The 23,879-nt window shown below is 47.0% G+C and overlaps 1 protein-coding gene across 5 annotated transcripts in view; it reads right to left on the bottom strand.

Annotated features, from left to right (window-relative positions):
* Positions 1 to 23,879, bottom strand: part of RARB (retinoic acid receptor beta) — a 443,693-nt gene that overhangs the window by 165,609 nt on the left and 254,205 nt on the right. For 4 of the 5 annotated variants that reach the window (XM_068972099.1, XM_068972098.1, XM_068972100.1 and 1 more), the window contains exon 1: positions 17,743 to 18,305. The exons of the other annotated variant lie outside the window; for it this stretch is intronic. In XM_068972099.1, the coding sequence (XP_068828200.1) occupies positions 17,743 to 17,899 (157 nt within the window). In that variant the 5' untranslated portion in view covers positions 17,900 to 18,305. Of the gene's footprint in view, positions 1 to 17,742; positions 18,306 to 23,879 lie in introns of those variants that run through there. 5 annotated transcript variants of the gene reach the window in all.

Raw genomic sequence — 23,879 nt, 5'->3', positions numbered from 1 at the left:
AGGAGGCAGCCGCAGGCAAGTGGGTAAATGAGTGGGTGGGGCATGTACCAATAAAACTTTATTTACAAAATAGGTTGCCGGCCAGATTTGGCTCCTGCTTTAAAATAAAGAAAATTATTCCTTCCTAGAGTAAATGCACATGAAAATAAAATATATAAAATCCATGCTTTTCTTTGCTTCTAGGGTAAAGACAGAATATGATAGCCATATGTCACAGGGATGTGGGAAATATTTTAAGGATTCTAGCACGAGAGTATATATTTATATACACCATAAATGTGTAAGGTCTGCACATTTCCTTCAAAACTAACCTCATGTATACATTTTTATTAGTTCGGGAGGTCAATATGTCTATCGTAAATACATTTGAAAATTCCTACATATTCTGTCTACTGGGATTATTTATCATGCCCTGTTCTCTGGCCTAGAGCCAGGAGGAAGATGGGAGTTTTAATACCTTTAATCCATTACATGGATTTTTTTAGAGCTCCATAAGACAAAATAAAAAGCAGTCTCATGGTCATATATGCAATAAACCTGATATGCCACTTACTATTTCATGTTCCATTTTATATTTCACTTGTGACGGTTTCCAGCTCTGAACGTACAAAATGACATAGTTTCAGCCATCTTTTTGCTCCAGCCTTTTGCTGTTGTTGTTTAGAGAATCCATATACAATAAATTTCACTCTGGACTTTGAGGCGTGATTACTATTTTTCCCCAACACTCTGAATAAGTCCTGAAATAAATGGTCGCTGACATATGTCTTCCAGTATATGGCACTGTGGATGTATTAGGCCACATGACTGTGTATTGAAAGAGGTGTGCATTTCTTTCTAGTTAGTATGTACGTGGCCTCCAAGGAGGGCCTGCCCGGGGACCCACACCTCCAGGGAGCATCACATCACTGGGTGGCCCCTCCCCTTTCATCCGGGCTGCCCCTTTGATTTCTTTTTGACCAAAGGGATACGGCAAGAGTAACGCTGTGACACAGGAGGCGAGATCCCGAGAGGCTGTCTGCATCTCCCGGAATGCTCGTTCTGGGAGAAGCCACGTGAAGAGCTTAGGGACCCCACCCTGTGAGGAAGCCCACGTCACAGGAGGCAGTGTGAAGAGAGAGGCTCGGGCAGCCTCCAGCTGCTCCAGAAGCCTCAGCAGAGGACCTGGACAGGACATGGAGAAGCCCACTGCGAGCATCCAGCCTCCTGCGGCCGCAAGAGAGGTCCAGCTCAGCACCGCCCGCCTGCAGCCACGGGAAAGCTCCCAAGGGAGGCGGAGCCTTGGAAGGGAGTAAGGCGCCGGGCTTTAAGGCACACCTAACTGAAACTCATTCTACAGTTATCTTTAACTAACCGTGACTACGTGGAGCTATGAAGGGCCTGTGGAAAGAGCCCACCTCACTCTTTCAGAATCTGGGAGACAGTAATCTGACATCACGCTCACTGATGCACGTCCACTTTCCAGCCAGTTACAATAGCGATGGAGCAATTCCATCTAAAAATAAGGAATTAGGGAGTTCCCTGGCGGTCCAGTGGTTAGGACTCTGAGGTCGCTGCTGGGGCCCTGGGCTCATTCCTGGTTGGGGAACTGAGACCATACAAGTTACGTGGTGCAGCCAAAAAAAATATTTAAAAAAAAATAAAAATAATTAACTGAGAAATTCTGGATAAAAAAGAGCACGATAATTGCTCAGTTATGAATTCAAAGACAGTGGTGATTAAGATAGAATAAGGCTCTTAAAAAGTAAAGAAAAAAAAATCTACTGTAACGCAATGGGTCTGTTCTCCTCCAACTGCTTGTAAAGCTCATTCCTATCCACCTGAGCCCACATGTGAATACCGCCTGCCTGTCACCTGCACACACCCTCTTTTAGTTTGAGATGCAGTTGTCTGCTTCTTGGGTCTTTATGTTTTTATTTGTTCCTCCAGGGGACAGACTGAATTCTCCTCCCCGTGCTGGACACTGCAGCTCAAACTAATAGCAGAGAACCCTGCAGGTGACAGGCCAGAATACTCACTTGATACTCACTAAAGGAGGGTTTAGATCACTTGCTCTCGGTTACCTTTAGTGAAACATCTGTTTCATATAAGCCTGTTAAAAGTGCATACATCTGTAAATGACAAGCCCGTGTGTGCACATAATTTAATGAATTAGGACATAAAAAGGAATTGAACAGTAGGGCACAGCAATTAGAGTAACTGCCCATTTTGTTAAAAATACGTATTGTTTCCAGCTTTCACTTGAAAACCCTTTCATTATCCTGTGGGTTCTGAGACTTGCAACCACGCTCCATCCCTCTCCCTGCAAAGACAATGGGGGTTTACTTGGCAGAGTTGGCAGAGGGAAGCAGCCCCGACATCACACAAAGCTGAGAGGGGGGCCGCGCCCCACTCTCTCCTGCCTCACAGATCCGGGCGCCCGAACCCCTCTGTCTGAGGAGTCTCATCTGGAGAATGGAGCCACAGCAGCGCCCTTCTCTTCGGGCTGTTGTGAGGATGAGAGGACAGAGATCATTTTACGCTCTTGGCATAATACGCAGGTAACACACACTTCACAAATATGAACCATGACGATGGCGGTTGTTCAATAAAATCAGTCACAACCTGAAACCATTCGAGGGGGAAAAAAACCTTGGTTCAGAAATTTATCTTGGCGGGACAGACTTGAGTTACCAAGGAGGAGGGGTGTGGCGAAGAGAAGGATGGGGAGTTTGGAATTAGCAGATGCGAACCACTGTGTATATTAATAGAATGGATTAAAAAGCAAGGACCTGCTGCACGGTACAGGGAACTGCATCCAATATCCTGAGATACCGTAATGGAAGAGAGTAGCAAAAAAGGTACGCACGCGCACACGCACGCACACACACGCACACGTGCACACGCACGCGCACGCACACACAGACACACACTCACGCTTCCCAGGTTCCTGAGATACCGTAATGGAAGAGAATAGCAAAAAAGGTACGCACGCGCACATGTGCGCACACACACGCAGACACACACTCACGCTTCCCAGGTTCCTGAGATACCGTAATGGAAGAGAATAGCAAAAAAGGTACGCACGCGCACATGCGCGCACACACACGCACACGCGCGCACACACGCACACGTAGAGAATAGCAAAAAAGGTACGCACGCGCACACGCCCGCACCCGCACACGCACGCACGCACACGCAGACACACACTCACGCTTCCCAAGTTCCTGAGATACCGTAATGGAAGAGAATAGCAAAAAAGGTACGCACGCGCACACGCGCGCACACACACGCACACGCGCGCACACACACGCACACGTAGAGAATAGCAAAAAAGGTACACACACGCACGCACACGCAGACACACACTCATGCTTCCCAAGTTCCTGAGATACCATAATGGAAGAGAATAGCAAAAAAGGTATGCACGCACACACGCGCGCACACACACGCAGACACACTCACGCTTCCCAGGTTCCTGAGATACCGTAATGGAAGAAAATAGCAAAAAAGGTACGCACGCGCACACGTGTGCGCACACACGCACACGTGCACACGCACGCGCACGCACACACGCACACACGCTTCCCAGGTTCCTGAGATACCGTAATGGAAGAGAATAGCAAAAGGTACGCACGCGCACACGCGCGCACACACACGCACACACGCACGCGCACGCGCACACACACGCACACACACGCGCACACACGCAGACACACTCACGCTTCCCAGGTTCCTGAGATACCGTAATGGAAGAGAATAGCAAAAAAGGTATGCACGCGCACACGCACGCGCACACACGCACAGTGCACACGCACGCGCACACACGCGCACACACACGCAGACACACACTCACGCTTCCCAGGTTCCTGAGATACCGTAATGGAAGAGAATAGCAAAAAAGGTACGCACGCGCACACACGCACACACACACACGCGCACACACACGCAGACACACACTCACACTTCCCAGGTTCCTGAGATACCGTAATGGAAGAGAATAGCAAAAAAGGTACGCACGCGCACATGTGCGCACACACACGCAGACACACACTCACGCTTCCCAGGTTCCTGAGATACCGTAATGGAAGAGAATAGCAAAAAAGGTACGCACCTGCACACGCGCGCACACACACGCAGACACACTCACGCTTCCCAGGTTCCTGAGATACCGTAATGGAAGAGAATAGCAAAAAATGTACGCACGCGCACACGCACGCGCACACACACACGCGCACACACACACCCACTTCCCAGGTGGCACAGTGGTAAAGAATCCGCCTGCCAATGCAGGTAGATTCAGGAGACACAGGTTTGATCCCTGGGTCTAGAAGATCCCCTGGAGGAGGAAATGGCAGCCCACTCCAGTATGCTTGCCTGGAGAATCCCACGGACAGAGGAGCCTGGTAGGCTACAGTCCATGGGGTCCCAAAGAGTCGGACACGACTGAGCAACTGAGCACGCACACACACACACACAAACGTACGTCACTTTGCTGTACAGCAGAAATTAATCCGACTTTGTAAATCCAACTATATTTCAATAAAGGAAAAATTTTAAACAGCTTTTCTTGATGGTTGACTTGGTCTTACTTCTATTTAATTTCTTCACCCCCTTTCTAGGGATGAATAGAAAAAGGAAGGGAGGCAGGACTGACAAGGTGAATGGGAAAGACGAACAGAAATTCTCTTCCAGAGACAGCACAGTGAGTGCCAGAACCCCATGGAAACACCCCCGTCTCATATTTGCGGCCAGTTTTCCAGCTGACGTGTTTATGAGGGCTTGCCATCACCGCCAACATGGCCCTCCCAAGTTCTAGACACCCCCTCAAGTCTGCTTCAGGTGTTTTGAGTGACCCTCAAATTTACAAATAAACGAAAGCAGAGGCCACCTGAGACGTTCTGAGTTTCCAGTTCGTCTTCCCTGAACCGTATTCAGATACCTCCCAAGGACGTCCTGTGCGCCCGGCACTGGGTTACTGAGCAGCGCAGACACGGGCAGAAGGCGCTGTTGAGAGAGAAAGCACGCACTGTCTAGAACACACACCGAGGCTTCCACAGAGCACAGCCTACTATTCCTCTCTGCCTCCCTGCAGTTCAACATGCTTAAGCAGAATTAAAACCGGCTGGAAAAGGCTGGAAGAGATGGCGTCCATTTGAAACCCATGCAGGCGTGCAGCGTGGGACTAGAACTCGTCCTCTCCCTCAAAAGGAGCAGCATTCAAGCCCAGTCCACAGGGATTCTGGGCAAGTCTTGGTTGAGCTCTGCAAAATGCGCATTAGCAAAATAAGTGCTAAGTCTTTGGCAAGCCCCAGGAAAAACAGTGCCACCCAGAAGGAAAACAAGTTAAACACTGACTGAAATCACAGCCCTCCGGTACTCTGTTTACATTCTCCTGCAGCCTATTTAAGGGCTACATAAAGAGATAATTGGAGCTATTTGAACAGCAATAGAAGAGGTGAATAAAGGCTGAAGGAAAAGGGAAATAAAGAGCATGTACAAATGTTGAAAAAATATTAATAGCTGAGTTTATACGGCTGTGTCGTTCAATGCAGTAGCCACGAGCCACATATGGCTACTGAAAGTTAATTTAACCAACATTAAATACAATAAAAAATTCAGTTCCTCAGACACATTGGCCACATTTCAGGTGCTCAACAGCCTCATGTGGCCAGCCATCAATGTGTCAGAAACAGAATTATAGGTGGCTCCCATCCTCGCAAAAAATCTTACCGGAGAGACCAGGTGACTGGGACCTTAAGGGGTGATGTGCCTGAACACCTATATCCGCAGACTTAACCATGGTTAACTGAGTGCTGATCAGGTACCACACTAGCTGTGCTGACAGACTGCTATTGTACTGGGGAGACAGAAATAGAGGACACCATAGCTGGCCTCAAAGACTTCCCAGGTTGCTAAGGGGACACAATCCAGGTGGCTCAGTGGTAAAGCATCTGCCTGCCAGTCCAGGAGATCTAGGGTCAAGCCTTGGGTCAGGGAGATCCCCTGGAGAAGGAAAGGGCAACCCACTCCAGTGCTCTTGCCTGGGAAATCCCATGAACAGAGAAGTCTGGTGGGTTACAGCCCATAGGGCTGAAAAAAGAGCTGGGCACGACTTACTACTAAACAGGAACAATGACAGAGTTTGCAAGGTAAGCATTATCGACCCATTGTACAGATGAAAACAATCAAGGCAACGGCGGAAGCTGTGCAGGAAGAGTGCCCAGCTTCACTGCACCACGGGGGCCACACAGGAACGCAGGCAGCATCTACCCAGAACACTCTACATGACGCATGGATAGTCACGTCAGTTCACCCATCTGCCTCCTCAAAATCTGTAATTCAACAATTAGATTTCAAACAAAAGAAACAGGTAGAACATGGTGTATAAAAATCCCAAATACAGAACAATACATTGCACGTGAAACATACAGTCAGTCCTTCACATCTGCGGGACCCTGCTTCCAGGATCCCTGTGGACACCAAAATCTGTGGATGTTCACGTCCCTTATATAAAATGGAATAGAATTTGCATACAACACCCACATCCTCGGTATACTTTAAATCGTCCTTACTTATAGTGCCTAATACAACATAAGCCCGAAGCACTAGTTACAAACACAATGTAAATACTGTGCAAATAGTTGCCAGCTGTGCAGCAAAATCAAGTTTTGTTTTTTGGAACTTTCTGGAACTTTTTGCCCTGAATATTTTCCATCTGAGATTGGCCCAATCAGTCAATGTGGAACCTGCGGCTATGAAGAGTGAACTATTTGAAACCACAGAAATAAGGGCATTATGTGAGGCAAACCACCATCAGGATGATTAATGTAAACTTCGTTAAACAGTCACAGTTTTCTCAGGCTTGTTGTTGCTGTTTACTCACTAAGTCGTGTCTGACTTTTTGTGACCCCATGGACTATAGCATGCCAGGCCTCCCTGTCCTTCGCTATCTCCCAGAGTTGGCTCAAACTCATGTCCATTGAGTGGAAGATGCCATCCAATCATTTCATCCTCTGTCGCCCCCTTCTCCTCCTGCCCTTAATCTTTCCCAGCATCAGGATTGTTTCCAAAGAATCAGTTCTTCACATCAGGTGGCCAAAGTATTGGAGCTTTAGCTTCCATAGGTTTGGGACCCTAAAAACAAGCAGATACTGAAAGTAGGTGACAAAGACCAAAATATAAGTTTTTCAGTATTTCCTAGAAGTTTTTCTTTTCTTTTCAGTTAACGGAAGACACAGTAGTGCTGTTTAAGAGGTACCACCGCTGCTGTCCATCTCCAGACGAGCGCTCTGAGCAGGCTGGAAGAACAAGAAAATCTTCTTTCTCATCTCTCAGTTCAGTTCAGTTCAGTCGCTCAGTCATGTCCGACTCTTTGCGACCCCATGAACCGCAGCACGCCAGGCCTCCCTGTCCATCGCCATCTCCCGGAGTTCACTCAGACTCACGTCCATCGAGTCGGTGATGCCATCCAGCCATCTCATCCTCTGTCGTCCCCTTCTTCTCCTGCCCCCAATCCCTCCCAGCATCAGAGTCTTTTCCAATGAGTCAACTCTTCGCATGAGGTGGCCAAAGTACTGGAGTTTCAGCTTTCACCTCCTTTCAAATCCTCAGTCCTGACTCAGACTCCTGTGAGCCACAGAGGGACCAGGTCAGCGCAGACTCTGACAACAAACAGGATGGAAGACAGAAGAATGAAGGAGCAAACATCATCCTAGCTTCTTCTACAGTGTAAAAGGCTGTGTCTTTTATGAGAGAAATGATGGACTCAGAGGAAATTCTGTGGTCCAGTCCTTCACCTCTCTCCCACCTTCTCCAAAACCGAAGCACTCCGTGGTCCACACATGGTGTTATTAGGGCATAAACATTCTGCAGGAATTCCTCACTCCGCTGTCACACTGCTATCAAACTCACTTTCTCTGAGCCTCAATTTTCTTTTCTGTGAAAAGAGGCAAATCATACCTGCCTCACATGACTGTCTGTGATAATAACGTAGGGACAGTGATTAGAGTAGGGTCTCGTCAAGTGTTTAACCCGCCTAAAGAAGGAACCAAGAACCCTACCGCAGCTCCTCAAGTTCTCTAAACCAGAAGACGGTCGCTTCTCCCGGGTTCTAAGGCACGGTGTGACGACCGTGGTGTAGACTGGACACGGCGCGTGCTCTTGGACCGCCCCCCCATGGAGAAGTGGCCCCACGGGAGCTGGGCAGGCCCAGCTGCTCCCCTACCAGCAGGCAGTCCCAGTGACCACGTGCCAGCTTTGCTCCAGCCTTTCCGAGGCCCAGGAGCTTCTAGGCCCCTCTCTCGGATTACTGCCGCCATGCAGAGAGGCGCAGGCGGGACACGCGGTGACAGCCCAGCTGAGCTCTCTGCCAGCAGCCAGCGTCCACTGCCAGCCCCGGGCGCCCAGCCCATGTTAGCCCTGCGCAGTGCAGCCTCAGCGGACATCACCTGGAGCAGAAGGTCTGCCCGGCTGAGCCCAGTCCATCCACAAAATACTGAGATAATATCCATTAGATCACTAAGTTTGGGGGGCACTTTGTTATACAGCAAGAAAGTCTCAAAAACAATCAGAAATAAAAAGTGACACAATAGCCCACACGTGGAAACAGCCTGAACGTCCATCAGCAGATGCGTGGATAAAGAAGACGTGGTCTATATACACAAAGGAATCGTCTCAGCCATAAAAAAGAGTGAAACGATGCCATTTGCAGCGATATGAATGGTCCCAGAAATTATCATACTGACTGAAGTTAAGTCAGAGAAAGACAAATATCATATGATATTACTTATACGTGGAATCTAATTTTTTTAAATGACGTAAATGAACTTATTTACAAAACAGAAAACAGGTTCACAGATTTCAAACACAAGACTTATAGTTACCCAAGGGGAAATTGGGGAGGGGATAAACTCAATAAATTAGGAGTTTGGGATTAACAAACACACTATTATAGATTAAATAGATAATCAACAAGGACAGCGAACTCTACTCAATATTCTGTAACAACCTATATGGGGAAAAAGAGTCTGAGAAGGAATGGATGCCTGTATGTGTATAACTGATTCACTGTATACCTGATTTTCCATACATCTGAAACTAACACAGCATGGTGAATGAACTATACTCCAAGAAAACTTTTTTAGAAAGAAGTGATTTTTTAAAAAAATATCTAATCAGACCCAACCCCCTAAAAACATTATTTAACAAACACTCCAGAAACATCCTGTGAGTCTTCAAGAAGCAGGTTCAGAAGGTATGCCCTTATTCCATCGCAGAGGTTAAAACTCTGCTTTGTAAACTGCAGTTACAACGTACCTACAGTGGCTACACCCAGAAAAACCTCTTGCCTGCCTCTTGTGACAAAAATATGTAACCCGTGTGATCCTCTCCTTAGGCACGAGCTCTGGTTCTCAGTGGGTTTAGCTCTGTCTGTAATCAAACCCACTTCCAAAGCCCCAAGGACATCCTTGCGTATGTGTCACCGAGGGGCCCTGTCACGGTGGCATGTGTACACAAGTGTCTCCCTTACATGCAGAGTCCAAAGAGCAAGGGAGGCATGGACTTCACCTTGGGGGGTCCCTCCTCTGCCATCGGGACCTGTCGGGGGGGAGCCTGGCATATGGCACACACCCAAGAGCTGTTTGTTGAACAGGCCTTGGCAAGATCTAACCCATCCCTGAATGACAGAGCCCTGGGTGAGGCGTACAGTGACAACTTCGAGGGTGACCATGCTCAGGCGTAAAAGTCAACTGTCTGCACTCAGTTCCGGGGCTTGGTGAATAGATGCCACAACATCGAGACCACAGAGCTATCCCACTGACATGGGAAGCACTGTCCCCTCGGCAACGGGCCCCAGACAGAGGAACCATCTCACGCAGGAAAGAGATACCAGCTCGGCTGACACCGTGGCTGTTGGTGAAAGCGAGTCACAGCCTCGCACTGAAAGCAGAGGAGAACGACTCAGGGACCTCCGTGTGTCTTCAGGGCAGGGCAGAAGCCTCCTTGACGTTATCTCTGATCTTGCTACAAATCCTGCGATGTCCCATTCCGTGGCTATAGAAATTGATCCTGTGTCCAGACAGGCTATTCCTCCAGCCAGGCGCAGCGCGGGGACCGCAGGTGGAGAGATGCTCAGAGTTCTGTACGTGCCGGGCAGGCGGAGAGGCCACTGTGAAATTCTCAGAGTAACAACCCCACAGCCCCAGGGCTGAGAGCCAGGAAGTCACTCCGACCACCTCTCCAGAGCTATCCCCACGTACAGGTGGCAGCGGAACTCCTGGGAGGCTACTTACAACCTGTGCCTTTAGAAACCCGTGGCCCACGCAGCAAAAGACCACTTTTGCATCCTCCAGCTTTCCCAGCACATCCAAACCGGCTCGCCGTGTCTCTGCTTCCTATTGTTCCCTCTTATAAGCAGGGCCCCAGTGAACAATTAGAGCTTTCAATAAATAATCTCTAAGCACATTCATTTGATTGACTGTTATTTGATACAGCAGTTAGTTTCAATGGGGCAGTTAATATTGATCACATAAAGTACTCCAGACAAACATGAAACAGTTCCAGAACTCCATGGATTATTACCCTTTATCTGCCAGTCATCTGGGTTACTTGTAATGGTCACGGAATTTAAAATCAATAATAACAATTAGTGTTCTGTACACCAAACGGATGGATCATGGGAAATGGGTTTTCCTAGAAGATCAGAGGTAAAATGGGCCTGTCCCTTGGAAGGCGGCTCTCTGGATTTCCAGTCCACACTTGGCAAGGTACATCCAGCCAAGTCTTCAGCACAGGCAGCAAGCAAGAGAGCACTGGATTTAGGAGACATGATCATAAAAACGCAGGTGAGACCCCTGACAGTCTTAATCCAAAAGGATGAAGCGTAAAAGATAAAAGTGGTCAAAATGAGTGCTAACAAACGCAGTAAAATTAATGGGACCGGCAATATTCTTCCTCTGAGAGACGCTTCTAGCTACCTTTCCCCACTTCCGATTCATAGGCATTAATCATGATTTTTTTTTTAATAAAATGGCAACAACAGTATTTTAGCTCCATGGCCCCACTACTGTAATGTCTGGATAATTAAAAAGCAGCAGAGAAATGTTTCATCGTTAAACTGTAACCAGCACACTATGTGAAATCATCCATCCCAAAGACTTGTTTTTCATCAATTATTTGTTATTTATCTGATGTAAATATAAGAAGGACTAATTAAAATGTATGCCTTTTTATACAGCTTCTTGTCATTAAAGCCAATGAAAGCATTCTGAGGACCATAATGGAATAATTATGTTTGCCTTTAAGAATTCTCTTCAATAACACATGGCAGTACTGAGCTAAATTAAAACACCAGGAACGAAATTCCGCTTGCCTCCATTTCCATTTTAGTTAATTATACCCTCAAGCTTTCCAATAGGCCAGACCCTAAAAAATCTTTTGAAGCTGAAACAGCCTTTTTGTAATCACGAACTTAAATGACAAGACAGAGGTACTGTAGCCCCAAAAGCTTTAACATTTTTGAGACAAGGGATTTACTACTGAAGTCTTCATTTGGTCTGAAAATTAGAGAAGTATTAGGATAAATGTGATTCAAATCTTCATTTTCCAGTTAGCTGATGCACTCATCTTATCTGGTCTTATCTGCATCATTTCTACCACAGTATTCTAAATTTAGCTATTTTTTGATAATTTAATCTGTGACCAATATTAACTGATCAATATCAACAACCACAACAAAAACATGTCACTATATCTGAGTCAAATTAGGAGAATAACTCCTTAGGGTTAGGGTTAGGAAAAAAAAGGGCATACTCTTTAACAGTAGACTATGATGGCATGAACTGGAAACAATCAACTAGGATCCTTATATTAGAATTTGACCTTCTCCAAACTTCAAATTGCAGACACTAATAAAGGCAAAAAACAGTAAAAAAAAATTTTTTTTTTTTCCATTAAATCGAATTTAGGAGAAGAGGACAAAGGAAAGAGGAAAGGAAAAACTGCCAGGCGGTGTCAGGGCTTTAACTGCTGTCAGGTGCTGCTGATGGGGGTGGGAACTCGGAGTTTAGAAAAGTAAACCGGAGTCCCAGGGATTAACTCTGACGATGTGAATTCCCGCCCATTTGGTTCTACGTGGGGAGTTGGCAGGATTCACGGGGGATAATATTTGGTGCCTGCTGGATAGACCGTCTTAGGAGACATCAGAGGGAGGCTGTTCACAGCTGGGAAACGAATACCCAGTGCATGACAACCTAAAATTGCGATTATAATCGAGAGTCTGCTCTTATTAAACCCCCGCCCTGGCAAGCTATTCTTTGTTCTGTTCGGAGAAACCTCCTTTGGGGAAGGAGGGACACTGTCACCCAGGATCGGCCCTGTTCAATTAGCCCCCCCCCCCCCGCCAAGCTGGCCCTGCTTCCCTCCATCAGCCGGGGAGCCTGTGCCCCGCCAGAGGAAACGCTCCTCTGGGCGGGGTCACCCCCTGACGTCAGTTCCTGTTATCCCGCCTTATCGTGCTGGGGACCAGGAGTCTTATCTTACTGAAAGGCCCCCCTCCCGGCTCCCAACCCTGCCAGGCCAGAGAAAAAGCAAGTCAGCGGTTCCATTGCCTGCTTGAATTCCCACCTAAGCAGCTCTGGGAGCTCCAGACAAATAACAGAATACATGCAAACACATACTCTACTGCTGCCTGGGTGGAGAGAACTTTTTGCAACTTTTATTTTTTATTCCTTAGAAGGGGTTCAGGGGTTGGGATGGGGCGGGAATCGTGCTTCTTAATGATGAAGGAAGGAGGCAGGAAGGAAAAGAGGAGCGTCCAGGGCAACATACTGAGTGATGAGGCTGTTATTAGATCTTACAGATGGGCAGGCTATCTCATCTCCTATTTAACAAGAGGTGCTTAGGCCAAGCCACTTACAGACAGGATGCTGATAAATCTGCAACTGGAGTTAACTCTCCTCTCTCCATCGCCTCCACCGTCAACTTTTTAAGAAGAAGCTGGCTAAGAACTGTTACAGCTTTGTACACAGGGATTTAGTGTGTAATTCCACTCCTCCAGCACTCCCAATACACACACTTGAGGCATCAGAACCTTGGTCACAGTACTTAAATCCATATTGCAAGGGACGCCTTCTAGTTACAGATCTACGCTTTGCCACAGAAGGAACTCATGTTCAGAAGCACGACCCAGCAGCACGGGCGATCTGCCGTTATAATGGAAAAATTAAGCTGTGAGTGAAAGTGCAGTTACCCGACCATAGGACCCAAACAAAGGCTTTCTGTGTGGCTCCTGGGTTCAAGGGGCAGCGCTGGGAGATGTCGTAATGCTGGGATATCTGGCATAGTTCTCTGACTTCTGTGGGAATTGTGGCAAGCGTATTTGAAAGTGGGTTATCCTAGAAAAGCTGAGATGTATGATAGCCGTGACTACCCTGTAATTTGAAAGGCAAGATTCCACATTAATATCTTTTAGAAAGATTTTCAGCCAAGATTTTTCTGATTAACTTTCATCAAAAAAACTCCCATTCCTGAAATAACGATTTAATTGATAGTTAACTGAATTTATATGAGAACATTTAAAGTATAAAACTGTCATTTAAGGATAAATTTATTGGCACTTATACGTAACTCAAACCCTATGGAAGATTCTTTTTAAGATGCCCTAAAATGAACACGGCATTTACTATTTTGTAAATCCTACCAGACTCGAAGGGTTTTCTGTTTTGCAATGTGCTTCTACATCTTCATCTTCCTCTCAGTAATTTCTTAGATTAAAAAATCCCCAGCCTTTAAAAAACTGTTTTCATTTTATAAAGATTACAGACTCCTTGAGTGCAGAATTTATAATCTTCATCTACTATGTACTTCTCTTCTGAGATCGTCTATTGATTACATTCCACAAGAATGTACAAAGGAGAAAACAGTAAGATTCTCTTTCCCACTTAGCCATCTCAGGGGCTTAACATGTTGACGGGAAATTATAAGAACCTGATATCCAGAAGAACTTTCTTTTCTGCTTTAAAGCAAAGTTCATGATGGTACTGACTGGTTATATATACATGGTCAGAGCCAGGCCTCAAAAATGAGGAGAAAAACTTCTGATTCAGGTCACCTAACCTATCAGAAATTGCCATTCTGATCATTTATCGACTAAGAAAAAAAAAGAAACACAGGAAAGCCTGTGTGGGTGTGAGGGCTTTGCATTTGGGCTGTGAAATCCAATGCTCCCCGGCGTTTTCCCATCCATTCCACAGCCCAGGTTTAAGGACACTCACGTCTCCTTCTGGTGTTTCCACCTACTTTTTAGAATCTCCCCTTTTCTGGTAGTAACATTTACTTATTCATTTTTTTTCCAAGTTGCACATCAGTGCCTCCCTACCAGAAGTGCCGACTTATCTGCACACTGACAAAATCTTAGTACTGTTCTCTTCCTATGGGGAAGGGAACTTCGTGAGCCTTCCACTTGCTTTCTAACAGACCTATCGTGCACTCCCTGAGATGCAAGCAGAGTTCCCTTTGCTTCTCTTTTTTCTGATGCTGTTGGTAATCACTGTCATGCGGCAGAGAAGCAGAAAATTATGTCCTACTTTAGAAAAACAATTAAGCCTTTTCACCGAAATATTTATTCAAAACCCCATTCAATTCATACGGTGGCTGTCAGGCTTTATTTAGTCTCTCTTTCAGAGGGTATCTTTGATTTTGCCACTTTGACCCCAATTTATATCTCACTAGGAGAGGATTTAGATACTGTTTAATACCGAAAATTCAGGTCCTGGCACTTTGGGAAGGGTACTTCTTTCCTTCTTTCATTGTACATTGATAGTTTGTTTTTAAAAACAGATGATTTCTCCTTGTTGGGAAAAAAAAAATCTTTTCTCCTTTGTTTTTTGATGTGTTGAGTAGGGAGAAGACAGGGAAAGGGGCCAAGAAGTTGTCACACTCATGATTTCACTGAAAGCAACTGCTATATTTAGACCACAAATATTAGGATTTATCCTATGCCCACTGAGCAATTAATGCTGAAAACATCTGGAGCAGCCTAAACCCAAGATAATCCAGGAGGCATCTGAATAGAAACTTAGTGACTCCCAACACCTCCAGGGGCAGTCTTAAATCGTATTATTCATACCACATGCCCTCAGTAACTCGCTACTCCTGACTTTGAATTTTTAGAAGCAATTCACAGGCCGTACTCCAACCGACAGCTGGTTGACGTATCACTTTTCTGTCTTTAGAATTAAAAAGGAAAATAAAAAGAATATTCTAACACCTTTTAAGGAATGCTTCTGGTATGGTTTACATTCAAAGGGTTTACTCCAATTACTACACATACACAGACACACACACCATAAAAAAATAAAAATAAAAAGCAGGGATCTCAGAGTAGAAAATAGTTTGGGTTAGAATTTCGTACTATTTTTCCCCCTTCTTGCCCACTGCTTCCTCTCTGTTAAGAGCACAAACAGATCTGCTTCTTGTCAAAACAGTCATTAAGTAAAATGGAAAAGGCTGCGGGGTTTTTTTTTGTTGTTGTTTGTACTTACACAAACGGAGCCCTAATATGCTTTTACTTCAAAAGCCCTAACTGGCTGCGCCACCCTGAGCCAAACACCGCATGGCAGAGCTTTGTTAGAACTTTTATCTATGCTTAAAAAATGCAATCACTTGAACAACTAAACTGACCCATCAAAAGCCCTCCAACTCTGCAGGGGCATAAGTGACATTCACATTCTATTCATGTAACCTGGAGTGGGGGGTGGGGGTTGAAACCCTTGTGAAACTGACCACAGCAAGCACTAATGGCCCTGCTTACAAAAATAAAGACACTGAAATTTTTGAAATCCCTTTGTCAGATGCCTTTATTTACTTTTTTGAAGGCAAGTTTCTTTGATTAGCTGGACTTTGCTGTTATCAACACTTCTTGCTTATCGGCTGGCCCTAGGTGAATGACACATTCACCACCCGCTCTCCCCAGATAAGGCAAATCCCTTGTTTAACTTGTTCAAGAACAAACAAAGCTTCTCCCCCAACTCCTGCAACTTAATAGGCACTTTTGGAGGGTTAATTACAAAAGGAAGAATGTCTACTTGTAAAACCTCTATTAGGTCTAATAGCTTGACGCCAGGATCCCAGCATTCTTTTTTCCTTCCTTAAAAAACCTTTTATTAAAACTTTCTCTCACAAGAAAAAAGTTTGAGACCGCTCTAGTTCCCTGAGATTCCAAATGAAACTGTTCATACTGTTGTAATTGTTACAGAGGGATTAAAAGTTCCCTTAGTAAATTGGAAAATTATTTTGTAACAATTTCTTTGAGCTCTTCAGAAAGAAAACAGGCACCAGGAAAGTAAAGCCATTTCAAGAGCAGCTGAGGGTACCTTCTGAAAATATATATATATATATATTTTTTTTTTTTTTCTACCCTGGTTATGGCTCTACGAAATACTAATTCAGACAGCTAGACTGTTGGCATCAAATGGTTATTGATTTTTCAGCTACAGACCTGTTGATTTCCTGGCCCTGGAAGCAAGTCTTTATTCTTAAGAAAAAGTTTCAGAAGAGGGCGGTTTAAATCTTGTCATTGTCCTCTCTTTCTCTCCTTTTTCTTCCCTTTCTTTAGATAAGCCATCATGTTATTAGGAAAACTCAATTTCTTCCAGTTAAACTTTGACCTCTTTGAAAACAAAGATTTAAAATGTCATTTTCAGGCTAATGCTCCAATGAATTGTCAAATAAAGTACTAAAAACATTTTGATAGATAGCGGGGCCATTTATCTACATCACTGTCAGGGCGGCAATGCTTCCCGCAGGCTCCCACTGCAGACACCCGGAGGTGGGGTTTTCTGGGACTGCTGCTCATTTCCCAAGCCTGCAGCCAGGCTACTGTTGACCAGTGCGGGCCTCGGCACCCCGTCAGCATCAGATAACCAAATAGTCAATATTTTTTTAAAAAACTGGGCTACCCCACTTATGTTTCCCTTCCTTTAACCAACGTCCAGGTTCCCGGCTGAATTGCAAGATATGGAAATAATGGATGGCTCAGCCCAAGGGGTGTTCATTGCCAGTAGTTTTCTAGCAAAACAGCAACTTCTTAGAGCAACAAAGTGACTCGGAAAGGTGGCAGCAGGGTCAATGCTAAGAAATATTGCCTTTCCTCTGCAAGGAAAACATTGGAGGCAGCAGCTTTAACTGGTGGTTTGTGAACTTCAGGAGCAGCAGCCACCTCAATTAGGCCAAATTCCTTGCGAGGAAGATGTCATATTTTAATTACTTTGGATTGTTGAAACACACAAGGGGGATATATATATATATATATATATATATATACACACATAGCCAGCAGTCAATCCAAAGAACAGCAAAGTGAAATTCCCCTCTGCATACCTCTCAGTAAAAACTGTACAAATGTGTCAAACTGCCTCACTTGAAGAATGTTTCAAAGTCCTGTGGTCACCCTCTATTTTTCCCTTCTCCATGCCCACATTTTTTTTTTTTTTTTAAACACTGTTTTCAAGGCACGGTAGGGTTGGTAAGGAGAGGAGCAGGAGTCTGGAGGGGTTGTTTGGGAAGAAAACATCTTAACAGGAAATTTTCAGCAGAGGGAATCAATATGCACACCAGCATAGCACACCCTTTCAGCATTAAATCATTAAATCCTTTGTCTCGCTAGCACTGCAGTTTGTTTCCAGTGTCTTTATTGCATGCAAGAGAGACAATTTTTATTTTTTTTTTTTCTGGGTAGAAGAAGGGAAAAAATAAACCTACATTGAGCAGTGTGCCGATGCTGCCATTCGGTTTGGGTCAATCCACTGAAGCATGCTTTGAGAGCCTTCTCCTGGAGCATGCAGGAAGACGGGCTCGCAGTGTAGAAATCCAGGATTCGCCCAGGACTCACTGACAGGACATCCATACAGTCAAACATGATCTCCCCTGCACCGAATGTCTGCGAGAGTGCTTATCCTCTAGGTGTGGAGGCAAATGGCATAGAAAAGTCCACCCAACTCCATCAAACTCTGCCCCCTTTTTGGCACGTAGGCTGTTGGTCTTTTTCCCAGCCTCGAATCATGAATTATGACAGACAAGCCAGCTAAAAGCCTGTAATTGATCCAAATGATCATTTACCATTTTCCAGGCTTGCTCGGCCAATCCAGCCGGGGCGGGGGGTTCCCAGAAAGATCCCAAGTTCTCCTTCCAAGCGGACGCCTGCAAAAAGCCTTCGGAATGCGGTGCAGCTCCTACCCGGACGGTGCCCAGACCAGCCCTGCCCGGCTCGCGCGCGTCCTCGGCATCCGCGTCCTCGGGCGGCTCGCGCGGGGACTCTGGTCCCCCCTTTGGCAAAGAATAGACCCTCCTGCCTCTGAACAGCTCACTTCCTACTACTTCTGTCACACAGAATGAAAGATTGAATTGCCTAATATATGCGAGTGAACTTTCGGTGAACCCTTCCCGGGCTGCTAACCTTCAAATGACCCAGCGAGTCTGACATCACCAGCTCCCAGGATTCTCACAGAGCCGAGCACTCCCAGCAGCCCCGCCGCGCGGGCGGCCCGCGGCCCGGGCGCGCGCTCCTCCCGCCCCGCGCCTCCGCTCCGAGCGCGCGGGGCCGGGGCCGGGGCCGCTGGGAGGAGCGCGCGGGGCCCGGGCGGCCCCCGGGAGCGCGCGGGGCCGGGGCTCCCGGGAGGAGCGCTCGGAGCCGGCGCCGCGGGGAGGAGCGCGCGCGGAGCGGGAGACACCGGGAGCACGCGGGGCCGCGAGCAGCCGCGGAACCGGGACGCGGCTCCGGGCCCGCCGCTCGCCGGCTCCCGCCCTTTGCGCCCCGGTTGTCAGGGGCTCCGCTTGGCTTCGCGCCCCCCCTCGCCCGCCCCCGACCCAGCCCTGACATTCCTCGGTGCGCCTGTCTGTCTGGTAAATGCCTCGTAACGTGAGTGTTTTTCCACTCCTGCAAAAACACCGCAAGCCCTAAACTGGAGCACGGAGAGGAGCCGCCCCTCGGGGAAGCCCGGGTCCAGAAACTTTCCATTTGATAGTCTTTTTCTCTCTGTCCCTTGCGGGCCAAAGGGGACTATATTGGCTCGGAAGTAAAATTCCGGCTTTCTGGACTCGTTTCTTAAAAACTGTCCTGAGTCTACACGCAGCATATGAAGGAGCCGAGAAGGAGTTCCTCCCGCCCCAAACACGCGCAATCACGCAGATATGCAGGGTTTCATAACACTGTGATCAAGACTGTGCGTGCGGGAGTCAGATTGAACAAGGTTCCAATCCAGCTCAACCTCTGAGCAGCTGTGTGACCTGGGACGAAGATCTCACCTTCCGGGGCCTCGGCTTGCTCATCTGTAAAATGGGAATATAGGACTGTCGACACCAGTGGGTTGCTGTGAGGATGAAGAGCAACGGCGTTTGCGCGGCCTACAGCACACATTTCAGGACAGTCAGCTGTGACTCTTCTCAGGGAGGCTCAGGGCTGCCTGAGGCCCACTGCTCAGAATCAGGACTAGAACCCAGCTTCCCGGAACCCCAGGCCTGAATGAAAATCACTTTTCTGTTCTGGAATAGCGGGTGGGTGACCCCTCTCAGCACACCCGCCACTCCTGTACCCCTTCCCCGACTCCCACCGCCGCATAACTCAATGCAGATTTTGAGAACCGATTGTGTCAAAGTTTTCTATTTCCAGGGGCCACTTTTCACCGCTCCTAGCCCCTCTGAACTTGGCTATTTATTAGAAGATAGTCATTTTAAGAAAAAGGATTTTTTTTGGGGGGGGGGGACATCTCCCACACCGACCGGGGGAAGGAAAAGCTTTTCAGCCATTACTGAGGACGACAGACACGGTGTTTACAAATACACCCAGGCAGAGAGCTGTTAAAGGGAGAGCCAGTCCACCCTGCAGCCATTTTGCACAACTTGCTTAAAGGATGCAAGGGTACATCAAAGAAAAGCAGCTCCGGGAGGGATTAAAACACCCTTCGTGATCCAGTGCCCCTCCACTCCGGCCCGCGGGTTCTCTCACAAAGCAGGGAGGGCAAGTGGGCGGGCAGGGGGCCGGCTTCCTCGCCCCTCCCAGGGAAGGGCGGCTGCCGTCTCCTTTCTGTGCGCGGGCTGGAATGCGCACGGGCATCCAGGCCTTTAAAAAGCCTGCCGGGTACCCACCCCGTGCTGCTTGGCTAGCACAGTTGTTAAATGGCACTCATGGCGTAACATGAAATCTATGCATTGCGCACACTTACCAAGTCAAAGACCCTTTTAGGAAGGTACGTTTGAACAGTGTTCAGCAAGCTCAGCTCCTGCAACTGAAAAGTCTGGGGTGATAAAAGAGGTACGATTTTGCTGAAACTCCATGCTTTTTATATGGTCATCATTTTGTAACAGACCTTTATTATAAGAAATCCTTTAACTACAAACACCCATTTTAAGCAAGGAGGAGCACAGAGGAATTTACAAAACATTTGGTAACATTCCTGTCATGAAGAAGGTTGTAAAGATACACCAAGCACCACGTCCTGTGCCAGTTGCGCCGAGGTGGGCCACGACTTAGCGACTAAACCACCACCACCATGAGACTTACAGCCCCAAATGCTGATTTAAGGTCCTTAGAATTCCTTGGAAACTGGACTTATTTTGTACAAGATGGGTGAAAAGTCCTTGGGGGGGGGGGGGGGTGGGCGGTGCGCAGCTATATCTAAAGTGTAGCTGAAAGAGCCAGGTTAGAAAGAAGAACCCGCCCTGTCCAGGTTTCTGCACGGGTTGCCTATGGCACTTAGAACTTGCACTGTTCTCAAGGTAGTGAACTTGGGGACAGGGCCTCCCCAAATTCTGTTTACTCTCATTCCTTAAGCTACAGTTTCAGCCTCATCCAGGAAGGGAGGCAACTGTTCCCACATTTCTTTCCTCAATACTCTGTCACGGCACAAAAACAATAACAGGGGGGTGTGTGTGTGTGTATGTGTGTGATTTGGAGATTGGTATTTTCTTAACGGTGTGTGTGTGTGTGATTAAGAAAACTTTATGTTTCTATTCACCTTGGCACCCAGTGTTCTTAACTGTAGAGAAATAAACTTAAGGCTTGAAATGAATGATCAGTGCTTAAATCCTTGTGCATAGGATATTATGGGTTTTTTTTTAATATAGTGCAACAGTATTCACTAATCTATCATTTCTCATCCTGAAGTGACTAGGTGGATAGCAACTCTTAGAGTTATTATTTAATCCAAGTATAATTGAAAAAGTAGCCCCTAAATTGAACCATGCATTTCTTATCATTTCTTTGTCAGTAAATATAATTCTTATACTTGTTGAAAATCTGACTTCACATTCTTCTCCTTAAGTAAAATTAAGGAAAGATACACAAATAGCCACAGTTCTTTAAATATATATCTGTGCACCATAAAGATTAATGAACAGGTAGAAGGTGAAAAATGGCCTAGTTAATTTGTGGATAATGAAATTTAACTTACTGACACCTATTTTAAACATTAACCAAACAGTTACTTGGGAAGAACCCTTTCCCAAATATGCTCTTAGTGAGGCATAAAATAACATTCGGATACGTGTCACGGCCTCTATGTTCTTTGTGTTTGATCAATGATGAAAGGAACGCTAATAAAAGTATTCCCAACCACAAACAAACAGAAAAGCAAAGTTTGAGTCCTAAATTCATTTTGTTTCAGAGTAACTGCATATTTGTCAGTGTGACACAGCACATTTGAAACCCATAATCATAAAACAAAAATTTATAGCCAGGGTTCAGGGTCTACATCTGTTTCTCTGGTTTCTGTACAGCGATTACCCACTGGACAATCCAGAAAGCAACACCATGAATCACGCCGGGCAAACATGTTCGAACTGGAGAGCCTGGTGAAGAGCGAGGAGGCGTCTCTGCGCACCGGTACTGCAGCCGCCGGGCTCAAAACCGGCCCTGTGCCTCTGATGTCTAAATAGAAGGCTTCCCACGGACGCGGGCGTCCGCCCTGCCACCAGGCACGCAGAGTGCAGGCGGGCGTGGGGTGGAGCGAGGGCCCGGGACCCATTATTGGAAAGACGCACCTGCCTCCTCCCTGCGTTTCTCTATTGATTTTTACTTTACTTTTGTTTTTCAACTGTTCATCTCATGTAAACCTCTCTTGCCATAATTCTGTCCCCCAGATAAACGATCAGCACGGAGTGGAGTGGGGGTTCCAGCAGGGAGGCCAGGGCAGGGGTGTGTGTGGCTGGTGCAGGGCACGTGCTGAGCCGGTTCTTGGGCTCCTACACCCGCAGGCTTAGCGGCTTTCCGAGCTGGGCGCTGGGGCAGCCCTAACACCGATCAGCAGAGGAACCCGCCCCAGCCTGTCCCTCTGGACCCCGGCTCGGGCACCGGGTCTGGCTGTGTCCACGGATCTGAGCCCGGCAGACGCAGGGTACACGCATCCCCAAGACGAACCCCCTCCCCGCAGACACTGGGTCTGCTCGGGGCCCGGGAAACAAGTGGTCTTGCTCAGAAATGTCTCTCCGCCTCCAGGGCTGGCCGCTGCGTCCTCCGTGCATTTGGCGCCTCTCTCTGCAGGTTCCGCTTTGTCCAGTTTCCCACCGGTCACGTACAGACACTGTCTCCAGGACAGGGGCGCCCCTTCCCTTCCCACCCCCGAGTGGCCTGCTCGGCGCTTCCTGCGTTTGCTGTGGGTGCTGGTGCCCTCCAGTTCCTGCAGGTCCCGCCTGGAGACTCAGCTCCGGCCCGGTGAGCCCGCAGGGCCAGCATTGGGCTCAGCCAGTCCTCGGCTCTGGCCACCCCTGCTGGCACTGGCGTATGTCCGGGGGAGCCTACCTGTGGCTATTTCCCCTGGTTTATTGCTTCCCCCTTTTTCATTTGGACCTTTAAAAAAGTAATGCGTTTTCATAAACACTCAGGGTCTAGTCCAGGAGATAAAAAGGGACAACGATGTGTCCACCCTCCATGTCTGCACTCATCACATGCCGAGCCCTGTGCCAGGGGCTGGGCACCAGTCTCTATACCTTTGGGGGCATCATTTGCTGCTTTTCTATAACTGTATTCAAACAACATACAACGTTCTGTGACATTGTTCTGTTTAGTAATAAGCAGTATACATAGAACTAGCTCATTAAAAACAACAAATAGCTCAATTTAAAAAAAGTCTATTAAAAGAATGGGAAGAAGACCTTAATGGACAGTTTTGTTTTGTTTTTCCAAAGAAGACATACAGACGGCAAACAGGCACATGTAAATGTGTTTAACATTACGAATTATTAGAGAAACGTAAATCAAAATCACACAATCGCCTGCACAGGGTGATCGTCAAAAAGACTGCAGGTGACAAAGGTTGGTGACGATGTGGAGAAAAGGGGCCCCTCCTACACTGTTGGTGGGAAACCAGTGTGGAGGTTCCTCGAAAAAATAAAACCAGAAATACCAAATGATCCAGCAATTTCACTCCTGAGTATATATCCAGAAAAAATGAGAATACAAATTTGAAAAGGAAACATGTGCCCCGAGTTTCATAGCAGCATTATTATGATCGCCAAGACGTGGAAGCACCCAAGCGACAGACTAACGTGTAAAGGAGACGTGGCGCCCAGTGATATAGCGTCTCACCGGTCAGCATGGCCGTCCTCAAAAAGTCTACAAACAGTAAGTGCTGGAGAGGGTGTGGAGGAAAGGGAACCCTCTTGCACTCTTGGTAGGAATGCAAACTGGTACAGCCACTATGGCAAGCAGTATGGAGAGTCCTTTAAAAACTGGGACTAGAACTGCCATATGACCCAGCAACCCTACTGCTGGGCAAACACCCTGAGGAAACCAGAACTGAAAGAGAAACACATGTACCCCAATGGTTATTGCAGCACTGTTTACAATAGCTAGGACACGGAAGCAACCTAGATGTCCATCGGCAGATGAATGGGTAAGGAAGCTG

Source organism: Capricornis sumatraensis, chromosome 4 (genome assembly GCF_032405125.1).
Source record: "Capricornis sumatraensis isolate serow.1 chromosome 4, serow.2, whole genome shotgun sequence".
NCBI classification, from domain to species: Eukaryota; Metazoa; Chordata; class Mammalia; order Artiodactyla; family Bovidae; genus Capricornis; species Capricornis sumatraensis.
Note: the sequence above shows the minus strand (reverse complement) of the source record. Positions and strands in the feature narration are given on the sequence as shown.